This window comes from Schistocerca nitens, chromosome 12 (assembly GCF_023898315.1).
Source record: "Schistocerca nitens isolate TAMUIC-IGC-003100 chromosome 12, iqSchNite1.1, whole genome shotgun sequence".
Classification (NCBI taxonomy): domain Eukaryota; kingdom Metazoa; phylum Arthropoda; class Insecta; order Orthoptera; family Acrididae; genus Schistocerca; species Schistocerca nitens.
Genome location: NC_064625.1, coordinates 1,540,144 through 1,560,864, shown reverse-complemented (window position 1 = coordinate 1,560,864; position 20,721 = coordinate 1,540,144). Strand labels below are relative to the sequence as shown.

The 20,721-nt window shown below is 42.5% G+C and overlaps 1 protein-coding gene across 8 annotated transcripts in view; it reads right to left on the bottom strand.

Annotated features, from left to right (window-relative positions):
• LOC126215386 (programmed cell death 6-interacting protein) overlaps nucleotides 1–20,721 on the bottom strand; it is a 168,801-nt gene that overhangs the window by 15,141 nt on the left and 132,939 nt on the right. For 3 of the 8 annotated variants that reach the window (XM_049942088.1, XM_049942089.1, XM_049942087.1), the window contains exon 15: nucleotides 14,078–14,242. The exons of 4 other annotated variants lie outside the window; for them this stretch is intronic. In XM_049942088.1, coding sequence (XP_049798045.1) covers nucleotides 14,078–14,242 — 165 coding nt within the window. Of the gene's footprint in view, nucleotides 1–11,075; nucleotides 11,398–14,077; nucleotides 14,243–20,721 lie in introns of those variants that run through there. One more of the 8 variants, XM_049942094.1, reaches the window with a different exon arrangement.

Sequence of the window (20,721 nt, the reverse complement as noted above, 5' to 3'; positions counted from 1 at the left end):
ACAGTAAAAGAACTTTTCTGACAGTTGCACGATACTGTTACTTTCGTACACTTGTCGAGCCAATCGCCTCGGCTCAGTTTCCAGACGGAGTTGGGATCTCTATAATTTGTACTTGTTCCTTATTTCTAACTTTTCCCCTCCTTTACCCTTTACTACCTTTAGTGTCTGTAACAACAATATGAACAGGACGGATTGCTACTCACCACCTAGAGGAGGCCCTGAGTTGCACACACACACACACACACACACACACACACACACACACACACTAGTTGTGCTGTGCGTTTTGAAATTCTGGTGGACTTTTTCTCTGCAAGCATTTCATTGTTTATCTTTGTCTGTCAAACATTTGACAGTGTGATGACAATCCCAGGCAAATAATATGTCAAAATTCTCTATTTAAACAACTATTCTTAATAAATTTATGGGATTTCAAACAGAAAAAAAGCTCCCAACATAGGAAAAAGTCGGTCCTTGTGTCAGCATCTGGCAGCTCAACTCCTCTGAAAGTACGATCGGTTTGATGGAATATGTCAAAAGTAGTTTTGACTACAGCTTCTAGGATTCTGGCCCTTACCCAGGACAGCAGTCGAGCACAATCTCCGTTCTTTCGAACTGACCTCAGAGAATGTCTCACGTAAAGACGTGTCAGCAGCACTAAGTTCACTTTACGCCACAAACTGTTATCGATAATTATGTAATCTCAAGTTTTAACCGAAAGTTTTCACGACGACCGCACCGCTCGCACTACCGTCGTCGCCCAGAATAGAGGGCTGACGATTACTAGCTAACCAAGTTTTAGCGATCTGATAAATAAAACACTAGTATTACACATTTCTAACAAAATCATTTTCAGTTACTGCAATATATGATCATTTTGTTTCCTTGAAGTCAATGAACTAATACAATAAACTAGAACAATACAATTGTTCCATCTGGAAGAGAGAGAGAGAGAGAGAGAGAGAGAGAGAGAGAGAGAGAGAGAGAGAGAGAGAGAGAGGGGGTGGGGTGGAAAAAAAAATAGACAATTTTATGGTGATGTTAATTTGTACACAGATTTGGAATGATAAGTACACTGCACATCACTTCAATTAACTGAGATTAGTCAACAGCTAAAGCTTCATTTCATTAGTCACTCAACATTACATAATTTCCAAAATAAGTACTACCGAGAAGAAAGAACAACCGAAATTCCAACACTGTGATAATTCGTACCTCAGCTACTTCTCCATTAATTTTCCTCAGTTTTTAGTCATCAAAATTGTTGCTCTTCTGCCAATCTGTCCTTTACCTCAAACTTTTACTGTTGCTAGAATATCTCCGTGTATTTACTTTCAAGCTGACACACCCAGCATTGCCCGGGTATTTATTTTGTGAATTCTCTATTAGAAACAAAAAAATGAACTGTTTTTGAAATGTAATATTGAAAAAACCTCACTTCCATGTATTTGAGAAAACACCTTTTAATTTATGCAATTGTCCTACAAAGAAATATCATGATGTACAAATATATAGGTACAGTACCCCAGGCACAGCTGCTTCACGTCTCTGCAGCACAAATGTCTTTACAGCAGTGCCTCTTCATCGTAGCTCTACAACAGTTATTGTTTTCGCCTACAGTCGTTTCAACTTAGCAGTGGGAAGCTGTCTAAAGCGCTGCCAAGTGTCAGGGATTTCCTTAAGATGACTCAGTACAGGAGTGTCTTTGTAGCAAAGAACAAATGTATGAAAACCTCTTGCGTGATGTGGCTGTTTTTTACGCATCTCGGTATTTACAATAGGATATCTCTCAAACTGTGTCGTACGATATTTTTTCGTAGGTAGATCGAGCAGCATTTGTAGATACTATTCGCGAAATATATTGCAAATAGTGTTATTAGCAGAGTAGTAATAAATTTAAATGTCGTGCACGTTTTGGCAGTTTTTCACATATCTCAGATCTTATGACATCCTGTGGTTCTCAGCCCACAGGGATTATTGCCTGACAGTAAGGGATATGTGTACCAAGTTTGGTTCAAATCAGCCCAGCGATTTAGGAGGAGATGTGGAACACGCGTGCGTGCAGCCCCCCCCCCCCCCCCCCCTCATCCTCATAATATGTATGGATTTTCACACATTTATCTGTTCCCATTCTTTTCAGTTCTCTATAAGCTAAGGAGTGACTCAAGAATACTAAGTACTTGCTTGGAATGTAGACTCATCACACATGGCCAATGTAACAGACAAAAAGTTCAAAGAAGGGCAGCACGTTTTGTATTATCGCAAAATACGGGAGAGAATGTCACTGAAATGATACAGCATTTGGGCTGGACACCATTAAAAGAAAGGTGTTTTTCGTTCCGACTGAATCTTCTCACGAAATTCCAATCACCAATTTTCTCCTCCGAATGCGAAAATGTTTTGTTGACACCGACTTACGTGGGGAGAAACAATTACCACAATAAAACAAGGGAAATCAGAGCTCCTATGGAAAGATATAGGTGTTCGTTCTTTCCGCACGCTACACTAGATTGGAACAATAGAGAATTGTGAATTGATGCACCCTCTGTTAGGCACTTAAATGTGATTTGCAGAGTATCCGTGTAGATGTAGATGTGACACTGACATTAGTTATGAAGAAATTTAAAATCATACTCTAGATAAATGACACATTTATTGTAAAAGTATTTGTTGTTGTCCTCAACATATATGTTGATATTTATGGGATTCTGAATGAATCTTTTTCTTTTAGCAGAACTTGATGTTGTCTGTCATGTGCAGATACCAAACATAATAAAATGATTGTACACCAATATGTAAAAGCTGGAAAACTTACGTGTGTGACTAATATTATTTCCTTCCCGTCTTTCCTAATTTTAAGCTAGGCAGTGGCTATCTCGTTTCCTTCACGTTACTTCAGACGAGTACTTTTCGCATGTCATACATGGGATTTGTGCATAATACTGAGGAAAAAAGTCACCAACAAAGAGCTTCAAAATACAGAATACCGTCATTAATGTGTAACATGCAACACTCAAATTTCAAATGTGAGACAAAAAATATTATTTCAAGAAAACATAGAATTTTGACATTTCTGCTGCTCGATACAAGTGGACAGCAAACAATTTTTGTTCCACTGAGTTTCCAGCTGAGCTGATTTCCTGAAGCATCTTATTTCTTGCTATCTGTGTCTAAAGAATATGACAATTCCAATTCTACAGGTGGGTAGTAAGAGGTGAACACATTGCTATGGGATATACACCCATATGTGAGGATGTGTTGCATTGGCCTCAACATACATTTTTGAAGCTGTGTAAGTATTTAATTTGCTACCACTACTTTCTGTCATCAGCCACCACTGCAGTATCGTGATTTTTACTTACACACTTTGAGTGCTGGGGACTCATTTTTTGATGCTCAACGAGTGTACAAAATTTTTTTTAAATGTAGTTTACTAACAAAATTCAAACAAGTCAGGGAATATCCAAATGTTGCACTTCTTCATACACTCAGGTGGTGGTATTTCTATGATACAAAGGTGTTACATAATTATTTACATGTAAGATTCAAATAATTGTATTGCAAATGAAATCTCTGAAAATAATAATGTAATATCTTCGTATCATCTTACGTTACAAATAACATCACCTGTATACGTAGTCAAATACAACACTGGTAATCTCTGAAGTATCTGAATTTTCTTTTCCAGTGGGCCACTAGACAAGAAGTGTGTGTATTTACGTCATTATGTCTACTCACACCACGTTTAAAAACTACGTAACCACTATTGGAAAGGGAAACAATTCTCAGTTTTGTCTTTGTTTTGTCAAAATTAAAAATTGCAATTTGTGACTGAAGGCAGTTTGTTTTGTATATACGTCATGTAAATTCTGCTCTATCTCTGGAGGAAGGGGGGAGGAGGAAGGAGAACAACTCGAGTGTCACAGAGAAACTGCGCACACAACAAATTCAAAGTATGACACTTTGTTCAACATTGTACATCTAGAAAATGTTAAAATAAAATGATACAGGAACAATGTTATTAAGAACACATTATCAAAATACGCAGTTACAAGACATTCTTAACCCTTAACCTGAAACGTCGGTTGCTCAGACCCCTCGTTTATTTTAAATGTCAAGTGTGGCAACACTGCAAAAAAGTGCAGCTTCACTTTCCCAGTACCTTCAGCGCAATAATTGCCGCGTTTAAAGCAGCAGTCGACAATCGGTTTTACTTTGTCAGTGAAGACATACAGAGTACTGTTTACAGGCGTGGGCAAAGTGGTGTGCCGGAGATACCGCACGTTTCGTATTACGTACAAGAATTTGGTAGGTCCAATAGACAGCACGTTTCTAATTACGACATTTTTGCTTTCAGTGGCTGTTATTTTATAGCGTCTTCTTCTATGCGTGAATTTATGTCATATTTCAGGTATAACACGGATCGACTTTCTACGAAGAGTAACATATCTACAGCTAATCCAGATTTGGAAGGTTGGGTCCGAGCACAGTTAATGCGATTTAAATGAAGAGAAAAGTGGGATCGATGATGACACATCTGATGATTTTGGTGATGATCCAGATTTTGTGATAGGTGATAGCCACCATCAAACAGAGAGTGATACTAGTGAAGAAAATCTTTTATTGGAAGAAGAGCCTAGAGCAGTCTAGAGTACACATAACACCTCACAGAAAAAACAGTACTTTTATGGTAAAAATAATTTCTAATGGGAATGTTCTGAGCCTGTTAGAACGAGAAGAACACCAGAGCACAACATTCTGAAAGGAGGAATGCCTGACCTAACAGCCAAAAGTTAAAGTTTAGGACAATACAAACGTGAAACTGAATACAATAAGGGCAAAGTTGCAGGAAACAATTAATCCGTCTAATTACAGAGATACTGACAATGTTGAAATCAAAGCTTTCATAGGCCTTCTAATGATGACATCAATATTCAAATCGTCTCGTGAAAATATGTTGCCTCTTTCAAAAAGGATCTGACCGGTCGTGCTATATTTGTGGTGACAATGTCGGCAAAGTGCTTCGAAATACTTCTAAGCAGTCCGAGACTTGACGATGCGACTACCAGTGACGAAAGAAAGAAGTCGGACCCCAGCCGCCCAGTATCAAACATTTTTGAGAAATTCATTTTCAGGTCTCAGCAATTGTACCATATAAAAGGCAACGTTACACTGGATGAAATGTTAGTATCATTCAGGGAAAAATGTCCTTTCTGCGTTTATATGCCTAGCAAACCGGCCAAATACAGAATAAAAATTATGTGCCTGGCAGACTCTGGAAACGTTTACCTCTTCAATGCCTACATACATTCAGTGAAAGATGATGGATGTGACCTGACAGAAGAAGAGAAGAAGCTTGCCAAACCAACTCAGGCTGTTTTACATCTGTGCAAATCAATAGAAGGAAGTGACAGAAACATTACCACTGACAATTGGTTTGCATCTACAGAACTCATTCGCGAGCTGAGAAAGAAGGGACTAACATACGTAGGAACGGTCAGAAAGAACAAATGCGAAATTTCCCACGAGTTTTTGGCTGATGAAAGCAGGCCAGATGGGTTAGCATTATATGGATTCTCTGTCAATACAACACTGGTTTCATTTGTTCCTAAGAGAAACAAGGCAGTTATTCTTGTGTCTTCAATGCATCATTCCATGGAAAGTGATACCACGAAAAATAAGCCAGAAATTATTTGTTACTACAATGCAACCAAATCTGGACCAATTTGTTTGACATGAAATGTGCCAATTATTCGTCAGACGTACAAGGTGCTGGCCAATGGCAGTCTCTTATACACTTGTAAACATCAGTAGTGTTAACAGTTTTGTTCTGTGTTTGTGCTACAGAGGAAACCCCGTGCCAAGTCTGCCCATGGAGCTGATGGAGCCACATCTAAGAAGACGCGTGGAACTTCAAAATTTACCTAGAAATATCAACAAAATGATCCACATAGTTCTGGGAAACACTCAGCAATCAAGCTAAGATATACCAAGTGATAGAATGGACAAAAGGAAAACGTGTATGAAGTGCCCTGCGTCCAAGAATAGGAAAACGGCATATAAGTGCATCAAATGTGGTCACCCAGTTTGTCCGGAATGCAGCAGAAAGATGTGTGTCGATTGTACAAAAGAGAAGTGACTTAATATTGCAGTTCAGTTGATTATTATCTTTCTTTTTTTTTACAATATTTTATTTATGCTAGGGAATATTAAAAATTTATATTAAATTTATTTATTACTATATCTAAAAACAAAGATGATGTGACTTACCAAATGAAAGTGCTGGCAGGTCGACAGACACACAAACAAACACAAACATACACACAATTTGGTCTCTAAATATGTCTGCTTGTGTCTGTATATGTGTGGATGGATATGTGTGTGTGTGTGTGCGAGTGTATACCCGTCCTTTTTTCCCCCTAAGGTAAGTCTTTCCGCTCCCGGGATTGGAATGACTCCTTACCCTCTCCCTTAAAACCCACATCCTTTCGTCTTTCCCTCTCCTTCCCTCTTTCCTGATGAGGCAACAGTTTGTTGCGAAAGCTTGAATTTTGTGTGTATGTTTGTGTGTCTGTCGACCTGCCAGCACTTTCATTTGGTAAGTCACATCATCTTTGTTTTTAGATATATTTTTCCTACGTGGAATGTTTCCCTCTATTATAACCATATTATTTATTACTATTATTTACATATTTATATTTACATTAAACTTACTTATAACATGAATCAAATGACTATTTACTTGATTTCTGTCAACTTATGTGGAGTACCGTGATATAAAATATTAGGTGGTGTGAGAGACTGCATGTTTCTAGTTACGCACATTTCATTTCAGAGATGTTTCATGTTAAGGGTTAAAAATTATTTGTGCTAGGATATTGTGATAAAGAATGATCCCCTTCAACAACATGAACTCAAGAGTTGGAACAGTGAATTTCTTTTCAATCATTAGTCACAGTTTTTTGGACTTCATAACTTATCTGATGTGTAATTGATGTACCGTAGTAGTTCTTTTACACAGGAGGAAAGGACAAAATTTACCACTTAGCCTGTGTATACAAAACAAATTTCGGGGCGGTTCTGTAATTTTAGTGTTACTTGCTTACGCAGATACTGTGAGGATGGCCAATAATTGGAAACAATCGTAATAAAGTAAATATTCATACAGATTTGTTTAAATGTGCCCTATTTACCCTCGCTTTTTCTGCAAGAATCTCCCGTCTATGTCACTGCAGCTCCCGTTGTCCTCCTCCATGAATGTCTTGTAATCATTTGTTTAAGAAATTAGGCATTTTGACTTTTGATATTTATTGCCTCAAAGTTTTTTGTTAATAACCCACTGCAGTCCAAAAAGAGCAATGATGTATGTAATTACAATATCGGAAAAAAATGACATTCATTATTCTACATTAAGATTGCCTAACACAGAAAGGGGGTGCAAAATGTTACTGCCAAAATTCTTGATCACTTACCCAATAGTATGCAATGCCTGACAAATGGCAAAGTTACATTTGAAAACAAACTACTCCTATTCCATAGGATATTTATTTTCGTATTGTGTAGAAGGTGGTGGGTAGGAATTACTCTCACCCACCTATACTTATAAAACAATAAAATAAAAAAGTACCACTTCTAAAGGGTCAGTATTCAAGCCATATTCACATACAAATGTGAAATGGAAATGTAAAATGGCTCAATCTACATTGTTATGACAAATGGAAATGAGACAGAGGGAAAGTAAGAAAACCGTTTATCATTTCAAAAGCAATTGTCAGGACTGTGAATACATTATCCCACGACAGCGCCTTCCCCGAAAAACAGTCAGGGTTGCCAGCGGAACCACCATTGTACCCAGGCGTGCATCTGTTCATCCGAAGCAAATCGACGGCAGCGAAAGTCTTTCTCCAGGGCTCCAAAAATACGGAAATGTGGGAAAGATCGTAACTGTACAGAGGTCACGTAAGGGCTTCCCGGCGAAACTTCTGCAGCGTACTCGAACCGACCTCGGCAACGTACTGACGGACAAAGAAATGCACACCTCGATACAATTGTGGTTCCGTAGGCAACTGCGAACATTTTTCCACAAAGGCACCGACCGTCTCACTCGATCTGACTATAGTCTACTACCCTCACTTTACTTTTGTAGACGTTCGTCTCTTATCAGACGCTATCCATTCCGTTCGACCGCCCTTCCGAGTCCCTCGTCGGCTCCGACCGAATAGCAGTATTATTGGTGAACTTCACAGTGTTTGTGTCTTCTTCCTTAACTTCAATTCCCTTTCCAAATTTCTCCTGTTCAGAATACAGAGTGAGTAACACTGGGGGTAGCTACAGCCGCAGCTCACTCCCTGCCTCATTTTCGTGTCTTTCAACTTTTAACTGCAGTCTGGTTGGTGCACAAGTTGCAAAACATTATAATAAATAATACTTAAATCACACCCCACAACATAGGATACAAATTACTGAAAAATCCGAGAAAATACATATAAATTACATTACATCATTTACGAACACCGTGTGGCCGTAAACTGCAAGAAGTAAGTCGGTGTAAATACACTGCACCTCAACTTTATACAGAACCGTGGACCGAGGAACGAGCAGAGTGCCGACTCGAGAGTCGTCAAAGTGGAGAAGTGCGATCGTGTCGTTCGGTACGCACGGTGTAAGTGGCACCTCGGACTGCGAGTAGCACTTTCGAACCTCTAGGATGTTTCCAGCCACAGCTGTGTGACGAATCCTGCCCTCACCACCTGCCCGTGTACGTCCGGTGCTTCTCTCGGGTTTCGCAGGTCTGCCGTTACTGACATTTTGTTATTAACTGTTCTCTCACTGCCTCACCTCGCTCCCTCTCCTGTGGAGTGTCGGGTCTCTCTTCACAGTAAGCTGTAAGAACCTTTCCTCCCTAATTTTAACACATACGACAATTCCGGGTATTTTCCCCTCCTGTCCTTTACTGGTACGCCTCCTTTTGTCCCGTCACTCACAGTGACTGAAACCCTACTTATTATTATTATTTCTGCTGGCAATTTCATCTTTTGTCCAATATTTTTGTGCCTAAGTGTTCTGTTGCACTCTGTGATTTTTGTTTCATTTGGAAGACAGATTAAAATACAGTTACTAAATCTGACACTGAAATAATGTCTTATGTGAATAGCATCTCCAACAAACAATGTGTACGTGGAGTGAGAAGACGATCTAACGCTATGCGGTTCTATAGCTATTTTTTACGTTTGTACCGTGCCAGAACGGTAGTACAAAACTGGTAAGTAGTATTTTAGAATTTATCACCTACACGAGCTCTACACACAGTACTATTGTAGAAACAAGCTGCCGGTCGCTTTGATTTTGTAGCTCCATATGTAAAGTAATAAGCGTTATTCAGCTTCGACGGTAGTGCATTCGGACAAAAAGGCTTCGAGCCCTGACGAGAGTGGAAAACCTGCCCAGAACTGGTCGCCTACCGGTTGTCACTGACAACTTGAAAGAATTTTATTTCCCGTGATACAAAAATCGGTGCTATTAAGGAATTTCTGCCACATAAACTACAATTTGAAGAAATGATTAAAAAGAGTGTTACATTACTTTTATGTACTAAGTTTTTGTGATACTTCTCAAGAGTGTGGTGCAGTTTTTCTAAACCAGTGCCCAAACTAAAAAGTGTGAAGCTCTATAAACCCAGAAGACATCTGATTAATACAAATTAGGTTACCAAAAAATACTCGGGCATATGTCGGTCGGCCGATTTGGGGGAAGGGACCAAGCAGAAAGGTCATCAGTCCCATCGGATCAGGGAAGAACGGGGAAGGAAGTCTGCCGCACTCCTTCGACGGGACCGCCCCGGCATTTGCCCAAAGTGATTTACGGAAATCGTGGAAAACTTAAATTGGGGTGGCCGGACGCAGGTTGTAATGATCATCCTCTCGAATGCGGGTCCAGTGTGCGTATGTTCTAAAAAGCTGTCAGAGAAGTGTGTGCACGAATTAACAAATAGCTGGTAATCTTCCAGAACAGTTCCACAGTCCCGTAATTTGAGCATTTCAAAACTATCATCATCTCTATTTCTTAACAGTTTACAGAAGCGAGTTTGTTTCTAGAAAATATTTCCCTAAGATTTCCACATTTTTCCAGATTATAATTCAGAATGTCCCCGAACAAACTTCTGTCGTACGTGGGAACGAGTTTTACTTTCCCCGAGAATTTCCGATTTTTCAAAGTTGCCACTATGATATAGCGACATTCTTAAAGGTTCCAGTCTGAAGATTCTTTACAAAAATTACTGAAAATTAGATGAGATTAAGAATGGCTCCATTCAATGTGGTCTTACATAAAGAATTACCCAACCATACTACTGGCTTATAAGAGAACAACAGACCAGAATTATTAGGTGTACAGAAACTGAACTATGTCTCCGTGAAAGATCCACGGAAATAAATCACCGATGTACAAATACAGTCGTAACAGAAGATGAAGCTGAGGACCCTTACAAGGTGCTGAAACCGGGCAAGTTTTCACTTTGAGGTGCTCCCTGCACACGCGCACGCGCGCGCGCACACGCACACGCACACGCACACGCACACGCACACGCACACGCACACGCACACGCACACGCACACAAAGATGAACAAAAGCACACCAAAAACAAAATTAAAAAGCTCAAAATGTAAACATATATAAATTTTATCGCAGATGTTCAGAGACAGAAAATGATAAATAGGTAATAACAAGACACAAAAGCAGTGAGCAAGGATTATCAAAAAGTTACAAGTGTATGTGTGGGTGTAAGCATTTTGTATTTCTAAACATATATCTGCATTGCTCTATTGTTAATCTGTTATAAGCACACTACATTGGCTGAACAGAAACAATAGTATAAAAGCTGCATCTAAGTGCTTACAGGGGAAACGGAGTACAGAAAGGAGGACGAGGAAGAAGAAGGAAAGGGCGTCAGAGAGCAGAAGCTTTCACCTGACAAGCAGGAAGGGTAGCTGAACAATCACCACAAGGTGTTACAAAATTATTTTATTAAAACATTTAAATTTTTATCTTCTGAGATTCAGGCACTTAAATTCTCCCACTAGATAAAGATTAAAGGGTGTAAACAGATTTAAGCGAGGAAGTACAGCACTATCACATACAATGATTAATATTACTGTTAACATTACAAAAAACTATTTCCTATTTGTTACTGAGCAAAAGGCAGCAGATAAGTGAGGTAGCTTGCTGTGACGGTGAGGTATGCACACTTTCATTCCCAGTCCGTTTCGTTACGGCCGTCAGATCGATCGCACTTTCGGTTCGGAGAATAAATGCCGGCAAGTCCACTGCGCTAGGAAGAATCTAGACTGGGGTGTGCAGACCTGCTCTACAAGGTCGTATTGAGTTAAGCTTCATTCTGACCTGCAATATCAAGCAAAACCTTCAACTTTATTGTGTGCCACTGAAATATAAAGCAAACAGTTATTATTTTCTACAAAATATGGAAGAACTGAACACACGTCAGTGCAGGATGGCGGTTTATCGAGCGCGTACACCGGTTATCTTCGAGAGTAAACCACGAGACACAAAAGATGAAGAAGAAAGGTGAAGAAGCAGCTCGGCATATTTCGTTAGTACTCGTCTGTGGCAGTTTCCCGAAGTCCTATTAAATGTATAAAGTTTAGTCTGCTGATGAAATAATTTTAAGTAAAAGAGATATTTCGACAAAACTTTTCTCTCTGGTTATTTTATTTGTAGTACAGACTTTAAGCATAGATTATTAACCTCGTAAAAACACAGATTTGAACATAAAAGCATCACGTTACTGACACAAATCGGTCTCCATTTCTCCTCCGTCGGTAAGCCCGTGCTACTTTCCACTTATAACCGACAACTCGACAAAAGGCTCAATGTTTTGACCTACCTATAAATTTGAAAAAGCGTGCCCCGGCACATTTTCGGTAGCCTCTTTCCCATTTAAGTACCGTATCTAAGATCGATACCTCTACGCTTTTCCATTTTGACAATCTTTTCTGTCTTCCACCTAAACTTATTTTGCTGTGCTCTTCTTTCACAATCACTGTGCACACATTTCTTATTTTTCAACTCGAACCGATCGGACCCTACATTATTTTACTTTCATTCTCTGCTTCAGTGCAGCACGTGTTTGAGGGTCTAATTTAAACTCACATATTTTGTGCTTCCTTACTTTCTCAACCTTTACCTTTCGAAGTTTGAAATGCCAGCAGATTTCGTGTCAGTGAAAGTTCTATTACCAGATCATCTGTCCTCGAGGCAGCAGTCGGAACACCGTGTCGGCCTCTGCTATCTATCGATATGTCCGACTTGAATCTGGTTCTCAAAATTTTACGAAACGTATCTTCCCTCCCAGCCGTTCTAGGAAATTGCCGAGGAGGAAAACGACAACGAATTAAAATTAGGTCGCAGTGTAATAGTCTCTCCCACTACAGCTCCAGCGTCATTAAGGTACGAGCAGTCAGTGCACTGTCGTTATCGAAGTCGGCGGATCACGGGGGCTGCACAATTGCGATACTATAAACATTTTTATAGCGACGGGAAACCTTTTACGTAGACTAAAACTAGAAGAAAGAAAAAAAACACACAGGCAACATAACAGATAAGCAGGAGGTATTTGAGGGGCAGAGGAGGTGGAGTGGGAACAGGGATTCAGAGGGAAAAAAAATAAGAGAGCAGAATTTGAAAAACAGCAACAAAGCTGACTTCATAAGTAACTTTACACATGAAAAATAAACAAAAATAAATTTTAGGTAAATAATACTAGACAAGTACATTTACATCCCAGCTTAAATAATCAATTTTTGAGAAATAATGTAATCGAATAGATAAAAAATATACTCACCGAGTGGCTGCAGGAAGACACACACGTACAGGTATAGAAATGTGCAAGCTTTCGGAGCCAGAGGCGCCCTCCTCCTCCCCGCAGAAGGGTCGGAGGTGAAGGAAGAGGGGCGAAGAAACACGACCCGTCACGTTTAGGAATTGGGGAGAGTTTGGAAAACCTGCCCAGAACCCCAAATCGGGGGAGATTTACCGGACAGGATGCCGAGGACTTCTCGTCCCGCCCGGCAAGTCTCCCCTGACCCGGAGTTCTGGGTGACTCGCAAACTCTCCCCGTTCCCTAAACCGCACCAGTCTTTTTCCTTCACCCCTCTTCCTTGCCCTTCGTCCCTTCTGCCCAGAAGACGGAGCTACTGGCTCCGAAAGCTTGCAAATTTCAATAACTGTTCTGCAGCCACTAGGTGAATAGATTTACTTAATCGTCTAATTACATTATATATACCAGCTTAAATGAACTGAAACCACAGTGTTGACTACTGGTGAAAACTGCCAGCAGTGGACAGAGTTCTTGAGATACACGGGATCTGTAACTGAGAACACACATCCGAGGGCAGCAGATGTGCTGGACTTCTCGTTTCCATTAGCATGCCAAATGGAACACTGAGCATTAATGTGGGAGTTTCAAATATTGATAACTAAGTCTGCAACTTGTGGGCAATTTTACCATAAATTGATCAAAATGAAAAGAAGGGAGGCACTAAACACTGTCCTCTGCTTTGAACAACTGTGAAGCAAGGAAAAAAACCTGATGGCTGTCTTGGTTATATTTATATACCTGCAACAGTGTGCCAAGATATTGTGACATGACCTGTAAATAGGCACAGACAGGAATGATGCTACTACATACTTCAAGTGACTACAAACAGTGAAAAAGCTAACGTGTTCCACCTGCAGATCACTTCTACTTTTATCGTGTTTCACTCCTCCCCACCGTGCTACCGCAGGGAGAATACTTACGGTCCAAGTCCGAGACGTGAGACGTCGGACTGTCGCGGTGGCTCGTTTGCTATTCTTCTCGTAAAGCTGTAGGCATCGAATGCAGCTGAAGAAAAAATTTCACAGAACTGCTCAAAAGGAAAGCCGCATTAAAGAAGTTAGCAAACTCGTGTTTACGAGCCCACAGCACACTTTCAGAATGAGAGATGGGAGGACGCGAGACTGTCGGCAGTGAGATGAATGGTAATGAGATGATTTTCAATCAGAAGAGAGAATTATTCCTTACTTCCTGTCTGCGGCTCACTCTTTCCCATGACGGTACCCACTGCCTCAGTGAATTTGCCGTACTGCTGCTTCGGAATGTCCACCAAGTAGCCGGCCGCCTGCGTAATGCGCTGCTGCGTTTCCTCTTTAGTACGGACTGCCAGGTCTTTTACCCAAGACAGGGTTCCTGCAAAACAACTGCAACTGCATTTCTGCTCCCGTTCCCCAGAATGCGCACGGCCACAACTACGAACTAACCCTCGGTTAGTAAGTTACGCAACTCCGAACGAGGTAGGGAGCACTGTACAGAAATCTATTCTAAGATTCGTCTCCGAGCAGGACTACAGGCAGAGAAAAGCGGGCACTGTGGCTAATGCCGTCCGAAGCACGACAGAGAAATATCTCGTCAGAAACCTGGAAGCAGAAGTAGAAGTAGGGGAGGTACGTACGGAGAGGCAGTACGGCGACTGCAGCAAAGCGTAACGTAGTGCACGGATGAGAAGAAATATTTTTTTGAAGCTTAAAATTGTGAGAAATTAATTTCCTCGAACTCTGTTACCAAACAGACTAATTACACATATGAAATAAGGGTCTGTACAAAGTAATATTGAAGTCGCTCTCAGAGCCGCACAAAAAGCGGCGACTTATTTTAGAAATGTAAGGTAGTGAATTGTTACAGAAATGGAAGATCGATTTGCTCTAGAATAGTTAACCTGCCATAAAAGCAATAACCGACTGCCTAAAATCCTGGCTGTGCTAAGCAATTACAAAAAAATAAGGGATGAAAACAATCTTTGAAAATATTATGTAATTGTATAGATAAAAAGTCTACTCACATGCACATATATAGGTATTTAAATTTGCAAGCTTTTGGAACCAGTGGCCCCTCCTCCTGGTACAAGGGTTCAAGTGGGAAGAAAAACACACGAAGGAGAAGGACTGGGGAGCTTTAGGAAGTGGAGAGACTTTGGAAAAGTCAGGGGAGAATTACTGCACCGGATTAGAAGGAAAGACCGATTCTCGGGGACTGCACCAGACGAGATTTGAAAACCTGAGAGCTTAAAGGTGGAAGACAGGGTAATACACACACAGAGAGATTGCTGCCAAAACATCGTGCACAAGTTAATATTAGCAGAGACTAAACAGATACAGAAGACTAAAAGGGATAAAGAAACAAATTCAAACAACTGAAAGTTCAGGTAGGAATATCAACAATGTAGCAAAACACAGACTTCTACTTACCGTAAAGAAGGCATGTTAAGTTACCAACAGGCACAATTAATAAAGTTCCCTAAAGCTTTTGACAATGTTCATCAGTGAAACACACACACACACACACACACACACACACACACACACACAGCCATTCGTATACACAAGCAAGCACACCTCATGCACACAAATTGGCCTACATAGAAAATGAAGAAAGTAACAGTTACCGCGAAGAAAACTGAGACCGCCACAAGGGTGGCACGAACCGAAACATGTTTAATGCCAGTTCCCATCTGTGGAGTTCTGAAAAACTTGTCCTGAAGGAAGAATACAGATGGCACATGTGGTGAAGCAGGCACTGATGATGTAGAGCAAGTTCTGCTACAGAATATTGTGTGTTGCCAGTTACACCCTCTGCCTATGCCATTAACCCTAACTCATAACTCTGTGGTAACCATTTCGATGCAGAATGCTAGTACACAATATGTTGTTTCAAAGGTGGGTCTCCCTTTAAGAGTACACATTTAGTCTGTAACAGGACTGATATAGGTGGTGGAGGTGGTTGGGGTTGTGGGGGGGAAGGGGGGGGAGGTGCATGGGGCAAGTCTCGCAGTTGGATGGTCACTGGGGTAGGAACCTAATAGGAGTTGAACCTCGCCAGTTCGCCCGTACAATTTTGTAAGGAGGTGTTTGTGTGGTTAACATAATTCCTGCCCACACCATTAGGGATTCTCCTCGATATCGGTCTCTCTCCACAACGTTCGGTCCCGAAATTGAGTTCCACATTCCCTCCGGACGCAAATCTGTCGAGAATCGGTGTCCGGACGGAATCGGGACTCGTCTGTGAGAAGAGCGTCGGCCCACTATTCGAACGTCCCCGTGGCGTGCCGACGGCTCCGCTCTAGACGTTCTCATCCGAAGAGGCATCAGAAGGAGGTGTACGACGCGTCCCTCACTCCGCCGAAGCCTCCCGTACACCTTTTGCCTCGACAGAACGAGTCCGGTGGATGCCGCGGGGTCAGATTCCGGTCGCCGTGCACTATCGAGGCAGTACTGCCGTGCCCTCGCGAGCAAATAAGGGTCCCGACGTCACGAACGGTCGGCCCCGTCCCGGTCTCCGGGATACAGTTTATAGAGAGAAACGGTCACCGTACGGTTAACGTGTAGCCACCGGGCCACACGAGTTCGCGACTGTCCCGCTTCCGTTCTTCCTACGGCCCTCCACTCCGAAGAGTCTGGCAGGTGTCTTCTCTGTGGCTGTGTACACAGCAGTTGCGGACGAGGGACTACCTGTCAAATACTGCCCCGTTCGACAGGTGCCCCGACGTCACTGTCGGCGCGGTCGTCTGTCGACCGGAATGCCGACTTCCGTGCAGAACGCAATTGTACGTACGTCTGTCGACATTTTGTACAATTATATCGGGAATTGAGACACGGAAAGGCAAAACGGCAGTTTGTCGCTTTAATTTTGGACACTGGCGTATCTAAATCGAACCGGGAACTGAAGGGTTACGGATCCCGAGGAAGTCACCTTCGAGCAACCCACGAAAAGGTCGACACGGGGAGGAGCTACTCCGGTTCCCGTCGCTTTGCTCCCGATCGGTTTGCACGTCTGCCCCTCGAAGGTAAAGTAGTATTTAGTAAGTATAAAGTCGATCGAGGTGTCACAGGCTCGGAGTAAGGTGGTGCCGAACGAGGAAAGGTTCGGTAGCAGACAGACCTCCCGTGTACACGCGGGACGGAGGGACGTGAACGAGTGCCGACGAGCACGGTGTGTCGTGGGATTGGGACAGGTGCAGATTTCAGATGACCTAGGAAATTGTTGGTGTCTTTATTATAGCTACAGGTTGCATCAACTAAGGTAGTTATACATTCAGTGAGTGCTTTGAAGCCAGTAATTACAGGATGGCTAGGGTGATTGGGTTTGTGGATCTTAGAAGCCAAAAGGTGGGGGTGTTTGGTTTGGGTGGGGTAAGAATTTTTACAGATAGAGATGTCAATCCTTACGAGTGACCTGAGGCTTTCAGAAGGTACTGCAGGTCAGTTCAAATCACAGGAACGGGATCTCTACGGCAGATGCCGTACGTAGAGTTTTCGGACAGCTGGCTAGGATCTTTGCTTACGTACTCCTGTCAGTCGAGTACCACAGTGGTAGATCCCTTGTCCACTGGAAGATAATGATGGACTCGTCAGTTTTCAGGGAACGAAAACTCTCAGGTTCTGCAGAGAACGTGTTACGATCACGTGGAGGGGCCCGAGGACAGGTCGCGAAGCAGGTATTCTCGGAAGATTCGTAAGGGACGATTCCGAGATAGTGACGGTGGATTACGTCGGGATTGTGGCCAGAACCGTTCGGGGTAATCTCTGCCTCACACCTTTTATGCTCCCGGGTTTTAAAATCTCGACCCGTGCAGTCCCCGAGAATCGGTCTTTCCTTCTCGTCCCGTCCGGTAATTCTCCACCGACATGGGGTTCCGGGCCACTTTTCCGAGCCCTTCCAATTTAGTAAACCTCACCGGTCCTCTTCCTTCGCCCCTTTTCATTTCCCTTTTGCAGAAGGAACCACTGGCTCCAAAAGCTTGCACATTTCAATACCTTTATAGGTGTGTTCTCCTGCTGCCACTGGCAATTAGATTGTTTCATCCGTTCGATTATATTACATTTTTAAAGAAAATAACTACGAAAGATGAGAGATTAACATCCTAGTGACACTGAACTAATTAGAAGTTGAACAACAGGACACTCACAGAAAGACAGGGAGGGAAATTGTCTCGACTGTGAATGGATGTACACAGACACTCGAGAAAAATAATTTGCAGAATCACTAAAAAACTTTCAATGAGATGGCCGTGTGGGGATTTGAAGGAAAAATCTCCGGCTCAAAAGAGTCAGTGTTCAAATCACTGCCTACCACACAATACGACGGAACAGAAGGTACTATCTCCCGTGACAAAATGTACCGTGCGTATAATCAATCGTATATTTTTGAAGGTGCATAACAGCCACACACTTGTGGGTAATTAAGAAAAACTGTTTTAAGTTGTGAAATTATTTTGAATGGGCATCTTTATTGGCATTTTTACATTATATGATGCAAATGTGATTGTTAGGCAAGAGACTGAACATTAATCATTAAAAGCTGGAAACTGTTGCCTTAAAAAATGTTTAAAACATACAAAAATTGCACACTCCCGCACATTTATATTAGAATTATCTCGACTGTATACAGTATAATATGTACGGTTCTACATTTTGAAATACTAACTCGTGATTCTACAATAGTAATCAGTGTTTAACAGTCCACTCGTTCGTTGTCCCAGCTGTCATTCTTTAGAGGCCACTTCAAAACGTCTTTTCCATAATGTCGGTGTTCGTCAGGCAGTAACGTCCTCCGCCGTATCGTGAACCTTTCCTCGAGGATGAGCCGGTTTATGTGGTGCAGCCAGAGAACCACGTCAGAGGCCCAGAAGAAAAGTGCGATTGATCTGACGGCCTTCGGTCATTGTAGAAGCTGTACTGCTGTCATTACTTGCGTCACCAAAAACAAAATGTCAAAACTGCAGACAGAGAATGTAACCTTCCCTAGTCTTCCAATACTGTGAGTTTTTTCAGGAATTCTTTTCCTCCTGTGACACGTTTGCCACCAGTATTTCAGCAACAGCACCCTCTCCGACAAATTTACCTGGCTTTGAACTTAAAAAAAATCACCTCTGTAACATCACGGACAATTAATAATGTGTCCCGTTTCCTCAGTCTCCTTTTTACAGTGTCGAAATCCTTATCGCGAGGTAAATAACCGGAAAGTAATGTTTAATTTCACAGAATCGGTTAGGTATAACATATCAGCCGTGAGCTTTCCGGCCTTCACGCTCACGGCATACATATACTGTATTTGTGTCAGTATTTATATAGTGTGCGCAAAGTAAAGTGATGGCGAGTTGTCGTGGATAAAACTCGTGTTGCACTGGAATTTTTGGTAGCAAGACATTCTGCATAAAATCGAAAGACTGAGAAAAGCTTCTAAATTCTCACTTTGCAAAAGGGCGTAATATTTTCTGCCCTTCCGTTTACGAAGAAAGGGCTCGGACAGTGCTCTACGTTTTACTGCACCGTTTAACTGACGAGACCTCAGCTTTACGTGTAACTCCTCGCAGGCGTGCGTCACTGACGGGTGCCCAAAGAAAGAGATATAACCGTGTGTATTCAAATAAAGAGATATGCAAACAGGCAGAATAAGGTGCTGCAATTGCGAATGCCTTTATAAAGACGACGAGCATCTGGCGCAGTTGTCACATCCGTTACTGCCGCTACAGTGGCAGGTTATCGACATTCGAGCGAGTTTGAACACGCCGTTATAGTCGGCACACGAGTGACGGGACACGGCATCTCCGAGGTAGGGGTGAAGTGGAGATTTTCCCGTACGACCGGAATCTGGTAAAACGTCAAATCTCCGATGTCGCTGCCACCGGAAAAAGATCAGCGCGCAAACCGTTCGACGAAACGTCACCGATAAGGACTTCGGGAGCCGAAGGCCCACTCCGGTACCCTCGATGACTGCACCACGAAGCTCCGGGCCTGCCGACACCTGTATCGGACCGGAAACGTGTCGTCCGGTCGGACGAGTCCCGTTTCAAATTTTATCGAGCGGACAGGTGCGTACGGGTACGGGGACGACCTCGTAAATTCGTGGACTCTGCACGTCACCCGAGGGCTGTCGAAGCTGGCGGAGGCTCTGTAACGGTGTGGGGTACGTGCAGTCGGAGTGATACGGGACCCCCCCATACGTCTAAATACGACAGAGCTGACACGTACGTAAGCATCCCGACTGACCACCTGCATACATTCGCGTCCACTGTGCATTCCGACAGATTTGGACAATTCGGGCAGAGTAACTCCAGAAACACTCTTCTGAGTTTGAACACTTCCACTGGCCTCCAAACTGCCCAGACACGAACATCATTGAATGCCTTACAATGTGCTGTTCAGATGAGATCTCCACCCTCTCGTGCTCTTACAAGACAGCCCTGTAGGATTCGTGGTATTTGATGACGACGGTTACGAGGGTCGGTCTGTGGGGCACTCGACTGCGCATCGTCGGTGCCCGTACAAATTCCCGATCTTTTACTCGGTCCAGTCTCGCAACTTTCACAAATGAAGACGAAATTATGAGGACGACACACACACCCGGTCCCCGGGGGTTCGCGGTGTCACTTCCCTGCGGCACTACACCGGACGTCACTCGAGTCCGTGCTGCGGCACTCCCGCGTGTTCGCGGGGACCCTACGCGGTGTTAGGCGAGTGTATCAGTTTCTCTGGCTCTCCAGTTTACGTACGTAGTATCTGAGCGACAGCAAAATCGACATCACCAAATTACAGACAGATGCCCTTTTAAAAATATACGATTTGATTACGAGAAAACTGGAAAGTGAACTGAACTGTGCAACTTATCTGCAA